General features: G+C 29.4%; 1 protein-coding gene across 1 annotated transcript in view; it reads right to left on the bottom strand.

The window, feature by feature from the left end:
* The window catches only part of LOC111630881 (autism susceptibility gene 2 protein-like), a gene marked incomplete at its 5' end in the record, with an annotated part of 145646 nt that overhangs the window by 87644 nt on the left and 38367 nt on the right, over nt 1–19635 (bottom strand). The window contains 2 exons of the mRNA XM_023375040.1: nt 6637–6687; nt 16671–16873. Coding sequence (XP_023230808.1) covers nt 6637–6687; nt 16671–16873 — 254 coding nt within the window. The remainder of the gene's footprint in view (nt 1–6636; nt 6688–16670; nt 16874–19635) is intronic.

Here is a 19635-nt window from a genome sequence, read left to right as displayed (position 1 = left end):
TAAAAATGTTTATTTGAATTAAAATATAATTAAAAATTACATCCTGCATTGTAACAATGTCACAATAAGTAATTTTGATTATTATTATGGATCATCTGGTCAATCTGAATCCTCTCTTAACAGATAAGAAATATGTAGATAAGGTATTTTTTAAATTTATTGAAGAAGGATTATAGAATAATCTTCTGTGGATAACTACTGACTTCTTTCACTCTTCAAACTTCATTAAACTGTACCAAACTAACAAAAACTTTAGAAAATAGATACCAATATAAGTGAAGTTTGAAAGCTAAAAGGAAAAAAAGAATCTTTAGAAATTACAATTAACAGTGAAGAAATTGAGTAAATAAAATATCTTAAATCACTTTGAAATGATTTTTAGAGATTATGAAAAATTGTATACCAAAACTGTTCATTGAATTAGTAAAACAAAGTGAGAGAATTCAATTATGTAATTTATTTAATTGAATTCCCACATCCTGTTTTGTTAATTTAATTTTGATAAAAAGGAAGTAAGCTAGATAATCAAATCAGTAAAGTCCTCATTAGCAATGTTCAAGTAAATAGCTATAGAAAATATGATATTCAATATAATTTATGGAATCTCATTATTTTGTTTAGCTAAAATATATTTGGTTAATAGATATCTCAGACAATTTTCTATTCCATAATCAATGTCTGGATACACCAAACACACAAATTATAATCTACATCAAGCATTTTTCTATGGAATGCATGTACTGTGCTTTTTTAAGCAATTTTTTTTACATGGCATTCTTTGGAATGTATCCATTGCACAAAAAGAAGAATAGGTATATCTTCTCAGAAGTAAAAACAACCTGGAAGGTGACACAACAGGCTGAACAATAACAGCCAACATGATTTCCAGTTTCGATACTTATACTGGCAGGTATCAATACTTTAAAAGTACTCATGATATCAGTATTGATACTTTTGTGATATTGAGACATTCCCAGATACAACAAGTGCTTAAATTGCAATGGTGACTATGCAGAAAAATAATTGGTCTTGTAATAATTACTTAATAAAACCTTTTCCTTATGATTACTGTTTTTTTTTCCTCTTTTATAGCCAAACATTCTTCATTTTCTGGACACCCCTCATATTTAACATAATCTAAAAGGAGTTTTTAAAATGTTGAATTAGCCAAATATCTTGTCTGGTTGTTAAAAGCAGCAGAAATAAAAGTGCTATGAAAAATTAATTATATTCATTTATATTGAATTTGTAAAAAGTGAATACAGAAAGATTCTGCTACCAAAAATGATAGAACTGTGGTTATTGCTAATTTAGTTTTAACATACAACAATTCTAATATATTAAGATCTAATAATTGTAAAAAGATAATTATTATTAGATCTTGATTTATTATTAGAATTGCAATGTTGCTACTAATACAACAATTTAGATTTACAAAGATTTATTTGATTTATGATGATAACATTCACTTGCATGTAAATTTTATTTTCTGAAAATTATAAAATTTGTATTATTTCACTAATATATTCTCATTTTCTAATTTTGTGGCAAGAGATAAATTATTATATTTTGAGATTATTAAATAATAATATATAATCTGTTCTAAGATATTCAAAAAAGAGCTTTTGACAAATATACAAAACTACTAAATTATTATTACAATTGATTTTTTAGCCTAAAAAATTATAAAGAATATCAAGAATATAAGGCATTCATTTTCTTTGAAAAATTTATTTAATATCAATTTTCATGTTAAATTCATAAAATTAAAAAAAATAAAATAAAAATCTTGTTTATTTTTTATATTTAAAAAAGTATAGTTAACTTGTTGTTAATATTTCTCACACAGTTTAAAAAGTAATAACTGAAAATCAATTTATTTTATCAAAATTAATTAAATTTTTTCATTCAAAATTAATTAAATTCTTCAACAAATATTTTTTTAATAAAAAAAATAATTCTCTTATTTGGGAATTTTCTTTGCATAATTATATTTTTTACTGTTGTAATTTATCTGCTAAAGATTGATAACTGATTCTGGCTTTTATATTTCAAAAATCTTGCAAGACCACTTCAATATTTTTCTGGTATTACAATTAAGACTGATGTGATGCTTTAACTGAGAATTACCCGTCTCAAATATAATCATAAATATCATTCTAAATGAATTGATTAAATTAAATTTTTAATCATGATGTGAAAACAAGATGGTAAGATAATCAATAAATTTATTTTATCTTTACTTAAAATTTGCTAATTTAATTTTTCATACTGCAACCCCAAAATAATCTGCTTGATTAGGTTTTAGTTGACTTAAAATATTTATTATATTTCTAATATTCAACATATTATTTTATACTTTTGGGGACATTTATTATTTATTGCAAAAACTTTCATTACTTAAACTAATGAAGCAGTGTTGTTTTGTTATTTCATACTTGTTTTACACTACTAAATCATTTTGATTCTGTTTATGTTTTTGACCTGCTCCATATATACAAGTTATTTAACAATTAGATTAAAATTATTATTTAAAAATTTATTATTATTATTTGCACAAAATAGCTATAGTAAATATAAATTTGAATATTGCTTTATGAGAATTTATTGAATTATATTTATTTAATAATATTCTTTTTAGTTACATAAAATATGAAAAAAAAATGTGTGTCATTACTGTAGGCCTAGATTTCCCAGAATAAGGATGAAACTGATGTGCTAAAGATTGAATGCATCTCATTCTGTAATCATAGCTAAGCAATGAAGTTACAGAAGCAATATTGCTGTGCTAATAACTGATTTATCAAACTGTGATCAATATATGCTTACAATGTTGATATCAATATTCTAAAATACAGAATATCAGTATACCCAAATACCAAAGGAATTTCAATATCTAAATTTTGATTTAGCACAGCACTATGCAGTAGTAAGCAGTAATAAAATACAACAGAATAAAACCTTCAAAAATTCAAACATGCACTGAATGAAATCAAAATAATTTACATAAAATTTTTAAAAGGCAGCATTAATTTTTAATGAATATTTTCTTCTATATAATTTGACATTATCATGTTTCAATGTAGGCTAAAAATTTGAACACGTAGCCAAAACATGTGACTTTAGTTTAAAAACTGAATAAAATGGAGTCTTAAAATAGATGTGATTTCTTTGGACATGATATAAATGAATTATACACTGAGTTTGTGGATAATATAAAAATAAATAAGATATATGTTTAATTATTCATTTACATTAAGGATGATGAAAAAATTTACTTTAGTATACTAAGTTTTTTAAGCTTTACTTGTACTACAGTTTAATGGGAAGTTATTCTGAAAATTTCATATTTATAACAGGACAATACACCCTCTGCATATATGAAGAATGTATGTATGCCTATATCATTTCTAATAATTGATTTAGGTTTGTGATTATATTTAAATTTCAAACTTATCTGTTATGGTAATTCAAATATCAAAGAAAAGTTTGTTGAGTAGTTTCAATAAATTAGTTGTTGTTATATTACCACAGCTTCTTTTTCTTCTATAATAAACAGCAAAACAACTTACAATAATTTGCAGTATCCATTATTACTAAAAGTAATTTAAACACAAGAAATTGTAAATCTAATGTAAACCATCATATATTGGTATATTGATCATATTTTATGTATAAATGCTTTTGTAAACTTTATTCATTGACATGGGTTAAGATTTTAAAATATCAAATTTTCAATTCTAAATTCAAATCTGAACCTTAAAATAAAATTATGTAAAATCCTTTTTAGTCATTTATAAAATAAATGCTAAAAATTAGGATTATGTAATTTTATACAAATCTATTATTTTATTTTGACATGAAAGGATTCAAATATAGCTAAATTTAAATTAACAAAAAAAAATATGTGTATGTATATATAAATGTGTGCGCACAATAATTGGTAAAGTCTGATCTGTATATATAATATGTTCTTTTAACATTTATTGCTGAAGAGCAAATTTAATAAATCAGAATTTACCAATTATTGTTTTTCAAAAATTTGTCAGTTTTTAATGCTATTTTGTGACTTCTGCTTTCTACAGTATATACAAAATGAAAACCAATGACTGCAATCTTATTATAATTTTACTACATTTGGGCCTGTTATAATGTGGGTCTTGGGGCTCAAAATATCCATATGGCATGCTAATATGCATTTCCTGTCTCCTAATTTATTTGGAGTTGGTCTGGCTGGATTGGATGGCCTGTCTTTAAACATGTGTTTTGATACACTTTCATAATGAAAGTATTTATGTCAGAAGTGAAGAACAATACTATCTGGAAAAGGAGTTTTTAAGAAAGACTGAAGGAAAAAAGTTGGTCTTTTTTGCTTGGATCAATGAAAGGGTCATTGTGAAAAAAGAGACAACTACTACTTAACTACTTGGTAAAAAAGAGAGATTACAACAAAAAGGAATGTTTCATAAGGAGCCTAATGATGGAATGTAGATTCCACATCCAAAATGAAAAACGCAATTGATAGGAAGAGGTCAGTGTGCAGTTCAAATAGATAACTATTTCTATAAATTTTTCCTATCATCTCAGTTATTTAGGCCCAGTTTATAGGAGTTTTATCCAAAACTTGGATTTGTCATCTCATCTGGGATAAGCACAAGATGTATGTTCTCTGCAATAAAGCTTCCTTCAGATCATTGTCAAATGATCACGGAATACATTTAGAATAAAGCATGGCTTTCTGTCTCAATAAAGCATCTGGTCTGTCTGTGTATAAACATCTAACCAATCTTTAATCATGTTCATCATCATCCAGTCACTTGGATTACAGAAGATATGGATCCCTTTGTTATTTCAACTTTTGGCACCGTTTTCTGCCTAAAATTCACATGGCAGTAACTTGAATCCATCACCTAAAAGCTGGTTCTCACTGGCATAAGTGTGACATAAATACGTTGATGTAAAAATGTTATATTTTGTACATCTGACATACCCAATTCACACAGAAAGAGGGAAGGTATGCATAAAATCAAAACTGTTTTTTGTCTACGGTTCTTATGAAATTTCAAGGATTATTGAGTTGTATCAATTGATATATCTGACTTATTAAACAATAGTTGCACTTCCAAGCTTCAATAAAAAAAAATTTGTATAAAAAAACTGTGAATACAACATATGTATCAATGTCATAATCAAACCTAATTGATTAGGACATTGATTCAATATGTGATACAATATGGCTGCCAAATTGTATAAATTTGGCAGCCATATTGTTAAGTAATGATTTCTGTTGTACGCTTGGCTGGCTTTGTCATATTTACTGTTTTATGTTGCATAAAAAAGTGGAATACTAGTCAACTTTAATGCTGTACAACAATCATCACCTCTAAACCAGAAAAGTGACATTGCTTGCATCACTACACCAGTATATTTGCATCATTCCATTTCCAACCCTATAAAATGGTTTTTAAACTTTTATCATATTTTTTTTTACAATATTTGCATGATGTTTTATGCCAGTGGAAAGTAGTCTTAATACTGAATGAACATAGTTCAAGTTTTTTCATTTTCACTTGTTTTTATCAAAACTGATTTGGTTTCATTGTCATTCCTTGTAATATTTCCTGCCATGTTGAGATATACTGGAGTTTCATCAGCATTTGTGATTTGATTCAACAAATACCGACAATCCTTAGTTGGATAACAATGTTGGTAGACCATCAACTTTTTTCATCATCATTCAGCAAACACTGAATGATTATGAAGTGCATGAATGGCAGAGTGAAAATCTAAATTGGCACATAAATCTCAGTTACCAAGCAAAGCTTGCTTTAAACTTTGACCTACTGTGAAGAATTGCAGTGCCTATAGGTACTGTTTGTTTTTTTCATCAAGGAAATTTCTTAAAAATGGGAAACATAAAAACACTGACCTTGAAATATTCTCTTGAGCAATTTTCAATGCTTTCAACTTAACTGATTGTTTCATGATTGTTAGATTCTTGGCATGATTCTCACTGATGAATCCTGCCAAGCCCATTGAATCTGCCAGTCTTCAGATCTCTGAAAGCCTTACATACGGAAGCATCATGGTCCAAATTGTTGATCAACTTCTTCAATGCCACATTTTTTTTGTTATTCCAAATTTCCATGCTGGTTCATAATTATTGTGATTCTGAGCATATGTCAGAATAGTATATTTGAAATCTGAGTTCAAAAATGTTCTAATTCCTTTGTTTAGATGCAAAGATGTTGGGCTTCATTTTCAACACAGATGTTTGGACTTCATTTTTTCTTGCCTAAAAACTACATAAAAGAAGTATCATGTTGGCAACATCTGAACAGAATAAAACAGACCTCTATCGGCAAGATGTTGCAATAATGATAAGTAGATAGGCCGTACTATATGCAGGATAAAAAACTTGCCCGCGTATAGTGTTATACATTACTTTTAAAAAAAAGAAATTTCAATAAAAAAATTTTGTTCTATATTCAGAACAATGCAATAATAAATATTAACTATTAATTTTTTTTATTATTTTTCTAACAATAATAGTTTCAGATTAATATCTAACATTCATAAATTAAAATATTCATTTTTCAAAAATTATTTGACAAAAATAAGTTACAAAATACTTACTGCATTCCTACTGTAAAATGATGAGGAATCTAGCTTGGCAAACTTGTCATACTGAAAAAAAAATTTAATTACATTAGGCACTGAAAATGACAACTACAAAACTATTTTCATTTAATTATTCTTAATATTTAGGAATTTAAATATGAAAAAGTCATGCTTTTACAATTTTTTGATCTCAAGTCATAATATTTTTTGCTAATTTTTTCAGTTGTATAAAACAGAAATAAAAAACTGTTTTCTTGATTACAACAAAATGAAGATGACAAAAGTTCTAAACTAAATATTATATATAATAGAATATGGAGAGAGAGAGATCCAAAATATTTTTGTTAATATATTTTTCAATTATAAATCTGAATGTTTATGTATTTGTATACATGGTAACTTAAAAAAGTTCCGAGACTGTTTTCTTTAAACAAGTACATAAGACTAAAGCCTAGTCTAAAACTTCTGGCATGTTCAATGAACATCTTTCCTTTACTCTAAGAATGGAATCATCAATCACATGATCATATGATGAATACTGCAGACATCAAAGGAATGTAATTTTCTTATGTTCATTAATAAAGTGAAAAGGTGTTACATTTTGCACAAGCTAATACAATCTCTACAAAACTACTGGTATAAATTAATAAAAGTAACTGTAACTACACATAAATACCAATGAACCAGCTAAAATAAAAGAAATAAAACAAAAACAAATGTTTTATTCCATTTTAAAAGGTCTTCCTCCTGTTAGGAGGACTATTTAATATGGAAGAAAACATTTATTTTCCTGGTTCATTGGTATTTATGTCTAGTTGACAATGAGTTATAGTTAAAACCTGCCAGTATTTAGAAAAATCTGCCACTGAAACTTTCAAAATGATACAGAAAATTTATGGAAAAAGTGTGCTTCCTCAATCAAAAGTATTTGAATGGTTTAAGCAGTTTCAAGAAGGCCAAGAATCACTTGAAGACAACTACTGTGTTGGATGGGCAATATTTCAAAATGAAGAGAATATGAAGTGTGTTAAACTGTGGTAACAGATTAGCATATAACAATTGACACAGAAACAGAAAAGGTTGGAATTTTTATCAAAAGTTGTAATGAAATACTAACAGATGCTCTGAACATGCACTGATAGCATGAACACCCTTTTAGTACACATTATTAAACAGTAATGACCATACAAGAATTTTTTGGATAACTACATTGTTCCTTGAAACCTTAAAATAGACCAGTGTCAGGAAGGAATAAGTATAAGTGGTGATCTCATTGATGCAGCTGATAAAAACCCTAAGCTTCTGGAAAAATCATTACTGGAGATGAAACAGTGTTTTCTTTAGAACCAAACATCAATTTCAGAGATGGAAGTCTTCATCTCCGAAAATCAAAAAAATTCCCGTCTGACTCCTCAAAGAATAAGGTAATAATGGAGGCATTTTTGGCCTGAGAGGCATTGTTCATTACAGGTTTATTCTGCAAGATGCTGTTAACAACAACAAAGCACTTTTTGCGAGTGTTATGATGTTTACAAGAAGCAATTTGAATAAAGCACTCAGAATGTTGAGTAAGTTAAGAATTGGGTACTCATTCATGACAATGCTCCAGTTCACTTCTTACTCAAGATTATTTGGCTAAAATAGGACAACATTGCCTCCACACATTCCTTATTTGCTTGACCTCATACTTTGCAATTTTTACCCTATCTAGAGATGAAGGTACTGTTAAAAATTTATAGAATTTTTTTTAAGATGAAAGCATCTATGAAAGATGCTGTGGAATAGGTCATCAAAAAATAGTTTCAGAAATGTTATATATAGTTCTATAACCATTAGTAGAAATTTTACTGTAATTTTAAGGTTTATGAGTGTTAACTTATATACTGTGTGGTTCCTGGACTGGAATGAAAAGGATATAAATAGACAGAAGCACTGAAACTTAGTTTGTATAATCATATTTTCAATTTGGAAATAATTCAATGTATGTTAAAATATGAAAATAATCGCACAATATGTATTTATATTTTAGAAAATACAAGGGAAGCTGCACTTCCACAACTTCCATGGATGGCATGCCACTTATAACTACTCAATAAGTAACAGCAGTATGTAACCAGTAGTAGATTCAGAAGAATCCAAAAGGAGGGTTTAATCATTAAATATTTTTCTATTTTTTAACCATATGGAAAACACAAGAGCAATGTATATTTGTAGAAATTTGTCATTTATGTAATTCTTTTAAAAATATATGACGGCATTTCTACAAATTTTAAACATAAAAAAAAATATAATAATTCAACTACAAACTTTTTAGTTTTATAAATTGTTTTAATTAATTTTTAATATAGTAAAGTCCTTAAATATATTAAAACAATGTTAGATTAATCAAACTGTTGATTAAATAAAAATACCAATTATTAAACCTTAAGTATTTTTTTTAGGCCTTTCATTTACAAACATTTTAAAATTTATTTTAAATTAAGTCACAAAGTTTCCATTCAAATTACTCTACAAATTTATTCTTTCCCAAATGATCAGATGATTACAGGAGTTTCTCTAGTCTGAAAAGTACTATACTTTTTTTTGCATTTGTAGTTTCATAAAACCAAAATTTTATTTCAAAATACAGTGGAAACTCGGTATATGACCTTAATCTGTTCCAGGTGTTTGGACTTATACTGAATAGGACGTATACCAAACCAACCTTTCCCATAAGAAGTAATGTAAAAATGATTAATCCGTTCTCATGTAAAAAATGGCTGGCTTTAAACACCTCGCTTTCCTTGCTAGTTCCTGCTTGATTTTCATGAGATCAGCATGTATCTTTTTAGCTTTCTTGCAAATAATTGCTTCTGATATGCTGTTGCTAGCACACTGTTTTTCAGTTATCCAAAGCAAAAGCAATTTCTCAACATGATCTAATGTCTTCGATCTCTGTTTAGAAATTGATTTAACCCCTTTCGCAATGTTAGCAGATTTCATAATGTCTTTATTTTTCATGATTGTCGATATTGTCGTTCTCGGAATGCGGCATGCAACAGTTAAATCTCGAACACGCATGCCACCTTCATATTTCTCAACAATCTCTTTTTTCAGTTCCATTGTGATTTTAGTCATTTTTTTATTTTTCTGTTGTCTTTTCACAACATATCATAACCAGTTATTAAGCAATAAAGCAGAATTAAGGAACTTTGTCAAGGTCACCATGTTTTTCCTGTAGCCCAGTCTAACTCCCACATCTTGTCTCTCCATTCCTTATTGTTAACCACAGCAACTTATCAGCAAGACACCAAGTTTTTTTTTTTTGAAGACTGTAGCAGCTGTGTCCAAATAAGCCAAAAACAGATTTTCTCACTTTTATATAGGCACATGAAAATACAATACACAAATCTTGTTTACCATATTTCAGTTCTTATTTATACTTTTCAGTTGAAAAATTGCAGTGTCTTTTGTGTTTAATGTTAAATAGAAATTTACTGTATTTGTTAAATAAAATATTTCTTTATTTTTAAATTTTTATTTTGGATAATTTAGTATTTTTTATTTGCTCAATTAAGTGGCAAAAAAGATGACACTTTAAATGTAGCAACTTTCATTCCAAACAATTGGCAATATAGCTTCCATCTCCCCAGGATCTGGTAACCATTAGTTATATCTGATATATTGCTGTAGAGATTTGAATAAACCAAGTTTCTAAGTGTATTTCATTGTATCGTAAGATAATGTCCAAGACACCAGTTACAGCAGCTCTTTGATTATGTGAATTACCCAATGAAGGATTTGTAATGGAAGATGGAAATTTGTGCTGCGAGTTCTGCAATACTGTGGTCAGCTACAAAAAAATTCAATTTAGGTACACAAATTGTAAGTGCAAAACATTGTAAGAGGAAGAGTAATAGCAGCAAGCAAAAAATCAAAATTCTTTGCTTGCTGCTATTACTCTTGAAAGTATTGAAGGCAAGATTCTTTGTTTGAAGGTTTATTGCTTCTGAAAGCAGTAAACCTTCAAGATGTCAGGACATGGTTTCCATATTCTGTTCTGTGGGAACAGAATATTTGTCACTTGAACATTTTCTGTCACAAAGGGTTCCAAAAGTGGATGAAGTCTAATTTAAAACTATCTCAGAGTGAAAACTTGCCTAAGTGAATGCAGGATTCTCCCCAATGTTGGAAACAAAGATTTAGACACTACTGCACAGATGTGTCGAGGTGTTGACATTCTGTGATACTAGACGAGTCAATGTGAAAAACAAGAAAGTTGAAAATATATTCATTGTTTGGAACCTATGAACCACCCCATCTAGTATGATTGCAGATTGTAGAGAAGTGCAACAGAGATATCATTGTCAAAGAAGTGTTTGCATCTCTCAAACTTTTGAATGTTGAGTTAGACACTTGTTGGACTTTTGACAGATGACACATTGTATATGAATGTTGCTGCTTTGAAACTCATGCCAGTGTGCACAAGATTGTTCCACATGACATGCTGGGCACATGTTACACATTTAGTTGCAGAAGAAATGCTCACTAAGAACAGCATCCTGAACAGTTTCATCTCAAGGATGAAGGCAGCAAACAGAAGGCATTTGTTGCAGCTAGCTATATCTGCCAAGAACCACTCTTTAGCACTGCCACTTGTACCAATTATTACTTGACAGGGGACATGACTAGAAGCAGTTTTGTACTATCATAAGAGGTGGGATGCTATAGTGTCATGGATCAGAGAAAATCAGACTATAAAAAGAGCAGTATTGCAAGAGCTCAGCAAGTTAATTGATCAGTCCCAACTTGCAGAATGGCTATAGCTACATGTAGTTGCAAGCCAAGCTGAAAGCCTTATGCAACCTGGTCAAGAAACTGGAGTCACAGCTTGGATCCAAATCCAGAGTTGTAGGAAGTGATATTTGACAAATTCTTGGAGGCATTCAGGAACTGTTGGTACCACTCAGTATGGGTTCCAAGCTTCACTCTAACTTTATCTAGATGGCAAACACCAGCATGGCAGTTCTGGAAAGAGCTTGAACTCCTAGATCCAAATCATAACCAAGCAATGGACAGTATAACTTCTCAATTATGCAATTCTCCAAGAAAGAGACTCTAAAGGAACAGATAGCATACTACAGTGCTTTGATCAACAATGAAAATGGAGCAGTGTGAAATAATTTAATAAATTCCTGGAAGCACTCTATGTGGAAAATGCCAATTTTGATTCAGCTGGCATTAAAAGCTCTGTTAATTCCTGCTAGCAGTGCAGATGTCAAAGATGGCTAGCATTTTTTCTACCCTGAACCATCTGACACCAAAGAGATCATCATTTACCAAGGAAAATTTGGAAATTCACATTCACCTCATGTTCAACTCAACTGGTCTAGTGAATTCAGACAAAGATATACAGTAAAAGTAGTATTAAGAATCAGGTAAACCAATATAAATGCAAAGAAAATTTGGTATTTAATTAAAAAAATGTGTAATTAAAAAATAATAAATTAGGCAGAATAAAGCAAAAAATTTCTGTCTTAAAGCATAATATAGCAGGTTCCCTTAATCGTGATATACAACTGCTGGTAATGGTAAACTGCTTTATTTTTTTCAATTTTATCCATCCATTGATTATTCCGAACTGTTTGATAAAGTCAAATAAATCTGATCATTTTGCTCATCAGATATACTCTTGAAATTACATTCTATGAAGATTCTTGAGCATCAGTTACAGTACATTAATTCAAATATGACCGATAATATCAGTTTTCAGTTTAAGAACAGTTCTAAAAAATTCTAATTGAAAAATTAATAACTGCATTCAAACATGTAGAAGGCATTCAAAAACATTCATTTTTATGATGATTATGTATCCAACTGTTTCACAAAATATAAAGTTTGACTTCTGAAACAATTCTGAATACATTACAGTATAGAAGAAAAATATTAAAATCTGTTATGTACTCCTTTTGGAAGCATTCCATTTTCTGATAGGGTGATTACAATCAAAAATAGAATGTGATTCACATTTCCATATTTGGAAATTTAATAAATTATCTCCCCCTATAATGACACTAATTATTTTTAAAAAACTGTTATTGCCAAAATTGTTAACATGTCATTGTAAAGTTGTTATTGTTTGAAAAATTTTAAAAAATAAAAAGACTTCTGTAAATAAATAAATTGGCAATGCTTCTAACAAAACAGATAGCTACTGTATATTGCAAACAATCAGCATCATTGTATTCTTTCCTATTGTTAATTCTTACTCTTCATGTGACAACAGTCACAATTGAAAGACTCCTTTCAAAATTGAAGTATACTATTAAAAAAAATTAAGAAAAATGATAAATGAGTTGAATTTTAATTCAATTTTACCAGTACTAAGTTTCAAATATTAAGAAACTCACTGAAGACACAATAAAAAGACAATGAATAAGCTTTCTTATGAAAAAATGCAGGAATTTAGTATTGTAATAACTGTATTATATATACTCTGGCATTCAAAAAAATCCTAGACAATGTTTTACAATTATGTGCAATTAATAAATTTTTTTCTCATATGTAAATAATATTTTGACACACAGTAGACTTTTAGTCCACACAGTGAAAGTGTAGACACCAGCTAGTCTGAACTGGAAGGGTCTATATGTCAGATGAAAGGGGTGGAAGGAAACTTAGGATTTGACACACAGATCTAATCTCTTTCAGCTGTTTTGTTTCTTACATTTTTAAAATGTTTTTATATTATCATTACAGTAGAGCCTCGAAAACTTGGCCTAATGTGGACCGAAGGGTGGCCGAGTTTGTGAAAATGCCGGGTTATCGGGAATGGGGTTAAAAAAGGATAAGTATGCGTGTTTCCTCAGAAAATATTGTACTGTACTTGTATGTATTGTTTGCTTGAGAATACAACAGAGAATAAACTGCCCAAATACCCTTAAACAAAGGAAAAGTACGTCCTTTATGAAGGCATAGAGCCTTTACTACATGAAAATGAAAATTAATGAATACACTGTGTACAGTAATTTACCTGATAAGACAGACCTTAGAAAAATACTTTATGAGGCATAAAGCTGTCTATAATGAAAATTAATTAACTAAGGATTTTTTTGCCCTGCCAGGGTGTGGGCGAGTTATCCGGAGTGCCGAGTTTTTGAGGCTCTACTGTATCATAAATAGTTTTATTCTTTTACCTTTTTTTTACAAATTTTATTACTGTGATCAATATGTCAACTCCCATATCTCTTTGCACCCATTTCATCAGATATACTCTCTTCAAGCTCAAGCTGACTCATGTCTACTCTTTCACTGCACAGATTATTGGCAAGTGCCAAATCCAACAGAGGGTGCTGTTTTTGAGCAAAGATGGCTGCCGAAACAGATAAGGAGCCGACCACGTGTTTGTTCAGTGCCTGAGCTGATTCAGTTTCTATCAGTGACAACTACTGCGAGGACCAAATGAAGAACAAAGCATTGAATTTATGTCAAATTCTAGACTATATCGGCAACAGGAAACGTTGTCTTGTAGAAGGTGAAGCCATTTTGGATTTTGGATATATGTGACGTACTGTACACATAGACAAAACAATGTGTGCTACAAACTTTTGACTGGCCTATGTTGTATAAATGCTGAATGGCTCAGCAGGGCAGCCTTCAGATTGGCACTAATTTTAACTATTATGATAAATAAAACTTTGTTTTTATATTGGAACATGGTGTATACTGCATAAAATATTTAAATACTTCTCAACTGTTAACGTGTAATAAACATGCTATCACATGTTTACAAAAACCAGACAGCTCTGCTTTGCACGTGCATTCTCCCTGTAATTGAGATGTATTAAAATGCCAATATCTGAGATTGCAACATTAAAGCAACAACATGAACTTTGGTGTTGTTGTTAGAGTTTAATCCACAAAATACTATGTGTCCAGCATCCAAAACAGCTTTACCTTCTACAAGACAACGTTTCCTGTCGCCAATATAGTCTAGAATTTGACATAAATTCAATGATTTGTTCTTCATTTGGTCCTCACAGTAGTCGTCACCGATAGAAACTGAATCGGCTCAGGCACTGAACAAACACGTGGTCGGCTCATTACCTGTTTCAGCAGCCATCTTGGCTCAAAAACAGTGCCCTTTGTTGGATTTGGCACTTGCCAATAATAAATAGTTGTTGACTAAGCTGTAGTGTATTTTAAAAGAAATTTATAAATACTGTACATTTGACTCATTTCAAAAATAGACCAATAAGTGTTAATTTTTAAAAATTTACTTACATAAAGCATTTAAAACAGCATTGTAAAAATTATCCTGTATTTGCAAATTATTTATTAATATTTTTGTTAAAAACTATTAAGCTATAATACTATTCAAATTCATTTTTCATAATTTGAAGAACTGGATTTGAATTCTTTCCTAACAGTTTTTTTACAAATTATTCTGTCAAATCAAGGAGAAAAATACCTGTTAGTAAAAAACTTAAATATGCAGTTCTCAGCATTGATGATTGATAAGTTTATCCATAAAAATTAGCTTACTGTTTAGCTTAACTAAATTCATCAAAATATTTCTGAATATATATAAAATATATCTGAATTTATGAAACATACAAAAGATATATAAATATACAAGATGTAATTAAACTCCATACCAATATTCAATATTTATCTTGTATACTAGTACTTATCAATTAACAGGACTTATTATACTGGATTTATGAATGCAGAAATTTAGCCTTATAGATCTGAAATATTTTTTATTTAGTTCACCTAAATTTCTGCATCCATAAATCCAGTATAATAAGTCCTGTTAATTGATAAAGTACTAGTATACAAGATAAATATTAAATTAAGATATAGGACACAAAGGCATAATAATTAATCCATACCAATATTTTAGAAATAGATCTAAGATCAAAAATAAGCTTAAATTTCTTGAGTAGTAGATAAAAAAGTTATTTATTGAAAATTTTTGTTTAATTTACTTTTGATAATACTAATTTACATATACAAGTACAACTGTTTAGCAATATGTAGTTGCCATTATTTGCAATCTCATATATGCCATTTTCTATAGTTTTAATAAATCAATAAAATTTTAATTGTATTGAATTTTTCAAATATATGCTATCTAATCATACACATACTCAATACTTTAAATATTTACATTCTCAACAGTTTGGTAAATTTAAAGATCAAAGATTCATCATTGTTAATTGATATTTTTTTTACTACTATTCAGCCAAAGATAGCCATTTGATGCATTAATAAAGAAGAAAGTAATAACATAATGTGAAATTCTAATGTTATTTAGTTATAATTACCAAAGAATCATTATTATTGTGAAAAAGAACCACAAGAATTTTTTTTATGCAGTCATATACAGGCAACCCCCCTATAACACGGTAGATATGTTCCTGTTTTTATGAATCCAGCTTCTAGGAGTCCAGCCAATCACAGCCTGGCAGTTTATGGACTACAGCTGTTTGAAAGGTTTCTTCCATAAAATTAATTGATTCTAGACTAATTAGACTCAACATTTCCAAAATACGTAATTTTTTGGGAATAATCCATATAAACTATGCTATAAACAAAAAATTGTAGGATTACTTACCGAGTGTGCACCGTTCGACTATGCTGTTGCTTAAGCTTGTTTTTGTCGTGGAGATTGTCATCGAATGGCGCTCGCGTGCTTCCCGATAAATTATTTTTTTTGCAAAAAATTTGCTGAACTTTAGAGACATCATTAATATAAATATAATTTTTATGGATGTTAAATAATAAATGGTTTTTGGTAGGTCTGCTGCTTGTTTAAACTCAACGGTTTGAGCAATCCTGTCGCGACACGAGTCAGCGATGACGTTTTACCGAATTATAGGAGTTTTTTTAGCATGTTTGTACAAATACTGTCGCAATTTTTTCGCTGTGATATAGGAATCCGAAATATAGGAACCCATGTTATAGGGGGGTCAACTGTATCTTATAAATTTTCTCTTTCACTTAATATAATTTAGATTCTAGTTTCAAATAAAAGAATAAATAATTAAAATTTTTAAAACATTTACCAGATGTGTTGTTGCTTGTGGAACCAATGATCCACCAAGAGGAGGAGGAAGGAATGGTCCATGTTGATGAAGATTGCTATGATGATGATGGTGTTGATGCTGATGCATTTCTGATCTTAAATAAGGTGGGGGAGGTATATTTATAGTACGATCCTGGGAAGCTAAAAATCTTGTGTCCAGCTCTCTTCTTAACAGATCTTGATCTATAAAAAAAAATGTAACAAATATTTTTACATGTTAAAAACTATATATAAATCTGTTGCCTGATTCTGTATTAATCAAGTCTTATTGTAAAACAATTATTTGAAATAGTTTCCTTTAATAATTTAATATTTTTAGAAATTCATTTGTCTTCATCTTCAGAAGTGGATCTTAAATTTTATTTCATTTTTTACAATAAGATTCAATTATTTATTTTTTAAAGTGTAAAGTTTATATTCTAAATTCAGTAATAAATGTTGGCGCAACTCTTCATTTATTTCATCTTATCATAAGTGATAGATGAAGTAAACAAAAACAGGCTTAAATTTGGACATCTTGATTTCTAAATACTAAATTTTCCCCAAAAGCACTAAATAAATAGTATTTTTACTGCTGTTATTTACAAAAAAATCAAAGATGGTTTTTTGATATAAAATTACTTTACAGATTTTAAACAAGAAGTCTTTCCAAACACACTAAATAAATAGTAGTATTTTTGATTTATAAATTTTAGCTAGATGAGTTTATTTCAACTTGTCAATATTGTGTCCTTTAAATAAAAATTACATATTGACACTGCTATCAGATAAAATATGTAATTTATAATTTTTGATTCTAAATTATAAAAGGCATAATCAATATCACATCACTGACCTACTAAGTCTGAATCAGTTTGGCAACGAAAGACAGTTTGACAGATCCAATACATTATTACATATGATCAAACTAGCATCAGTCTAGTCATCTAATGTGATCTACAACCAGACAGTTATAGATTTATTACTAAATCTTTGTCAATTGTGGACTGAACCAGATTTGATCTGAATCTTCAGTTTAATGAACTAAAACTATCATTGTAGTAGCAATTCAGTTAACATACAATTTTTAAATTAATTAAACAACATTTTATGACATTAATAACTAATAGAATAATGTTTATGAAACCAGCTAATTTTAATTTGGTAGTTTAACATGTTATTAATTCAATTAGTCAAAACTGTGATGTCAGAATAAAGTTAGGATGATAAAGATTTTGTCTGAAGAATAAAATTTAGTATGAATTTATATTTAAATATAACATTTCAACAGTAACGTACCCTATGGACTGATGACCGGTGTGCGATGAAAAAGCAAACAGAAGAAAAATTCACAACTAATGTTTATGAACTCCCCTGAGTTCTTCAGATGTAAAGATATAAGGTGTAAAGGTCTGATGGAATATTAAAGGTTTTGGAATACAAACATTTGATGAATCATTTGAATCCAACGCATGAGAAATATTTAAATGTTGTTATATTAATTAATTTAAATTATCAACAACCATGAGGCAGATAATAGTGAGGGCTTATCAGACCAATGATGGGCATAAACGCTCAGGGATGTCGCACATGCACATTTGGATGCCAAGCAAAAACACTTAAAGGTTAGTGTCAATCAGCGCCTGCCAGGCTACTGACAAAACCAACTCTTCGTTATAATTAATGCAGGTGGAAATGAAGCTGGATTTAAATATGTGTATGGCCTCCAACCATTTTAGGTGTTCCATGGGGGTGAAGGGAGGATGAGCCTCATTCAGTTAAAGTCTGCTACGATGTCCAAATTGACAGCGTATGTGGCAAAGGCACTGGTGTTTCTCGCATGCTGTATTTCAACAGATATTTTCAAAAGACATACAGTGTAATTAGAATATTGGGTTGTTCGGAAAATAATTTCGTTTTTTTCTTTGGAAAAAAACACAATACTTTTATAATAAATAAATATTTTATTGAATTATATATCAACCATTTTGGTCAAATACCTTTGTCATCGTTTCTGGTAGTAGCATGATTTAAACATTCATAAAAGTTTTAATCGTTGCTTACAAAAAACTGATCCAAGTGATTTTTGACATTGTCATTTCAAGTAAATGTCTTACAGTTAAAAAAAATCTGTATAGACCGGAACAATCATCTGAGTATGCTGGATCTGGCAAATATGGTTGGTGTGATAGCATGTCCCATCTAAGTTATAACAGTTTCTGATGAGTTACCAAACTTGTGTGAAATTTGACATTATCGTGGTAAAACACTACCCCTGTTTTGTTGATTAATTCTGGTTGTCTTTTCTGTTTGATGTTATTACTCAATTTGTTTACTCGATAGCAGTACACTTTCGAATCAATTGTTAAATTGTCTGGTAAAGCTCAAAAAAAATTTCCTTAAAATCCCACCAAAGAGAGCATCTCTCTTTAAAAACATGTGGAACCCATATATCATAAACAGTTCAATTTGACAAATTTAATCTCTAGTTCACGTGTTGTTATTTGGCAGTTTGCTTCAATCAGTATCTTTATTTTGTTTTCATTGGGTTCAAGTGGCCATCCAGAACATGGTGCATCTTCAATATTGAAATTGCCAGAATGAAAGTTTGTAAACCAGTTTGGCACTGTCATTCTGTCAATACATCATCTCCATAGACATGACACAATTTTTTTCTCACTTGAACAGCATTCTTACCTTTTCGATAATAAAAGAGCAAAATATGCCAAAAATGCCCGCTTTTGATCTTCCATATTTGATGGGACACAAAAAATAAACAATTGCACAAAATCAAGCAAAATTTTTTTACAAATAAGCCTTAAAATGCTAGCTGTCAAAATATATAATGATAATAAGGTTTAGAATGAAAATGGCGGGAAAAATACGACTAATTCGTCTAGTGGTAAAAAAAAACGAAATTACTTTCTGAACAACCTAATAATTTGATATTCTTATTACAATAATCT

This window comes from Centruroides sculpturatus, unplaced genomic scaffold (genome assembly GCF_000671375.1).
Source record: "Centruroides sculpturatus isolate CEXI.00-Female unplaced genomic scaffold, Cexi_2.0 scaffold745, whole genome shotgun sequence".
NCBI classification, from domain to species: Eukaryota; Metazoa; Arthropoda; class Arachnida; order Scorpiones; family Buthidae; genus Centruroides; species Centruroides sculpturatus.
The sequence above is the reverse complement of the archived record's forward strand: the minus strand, read 5'-3'. Positions and strand labels throughout refer to the sequence as shown.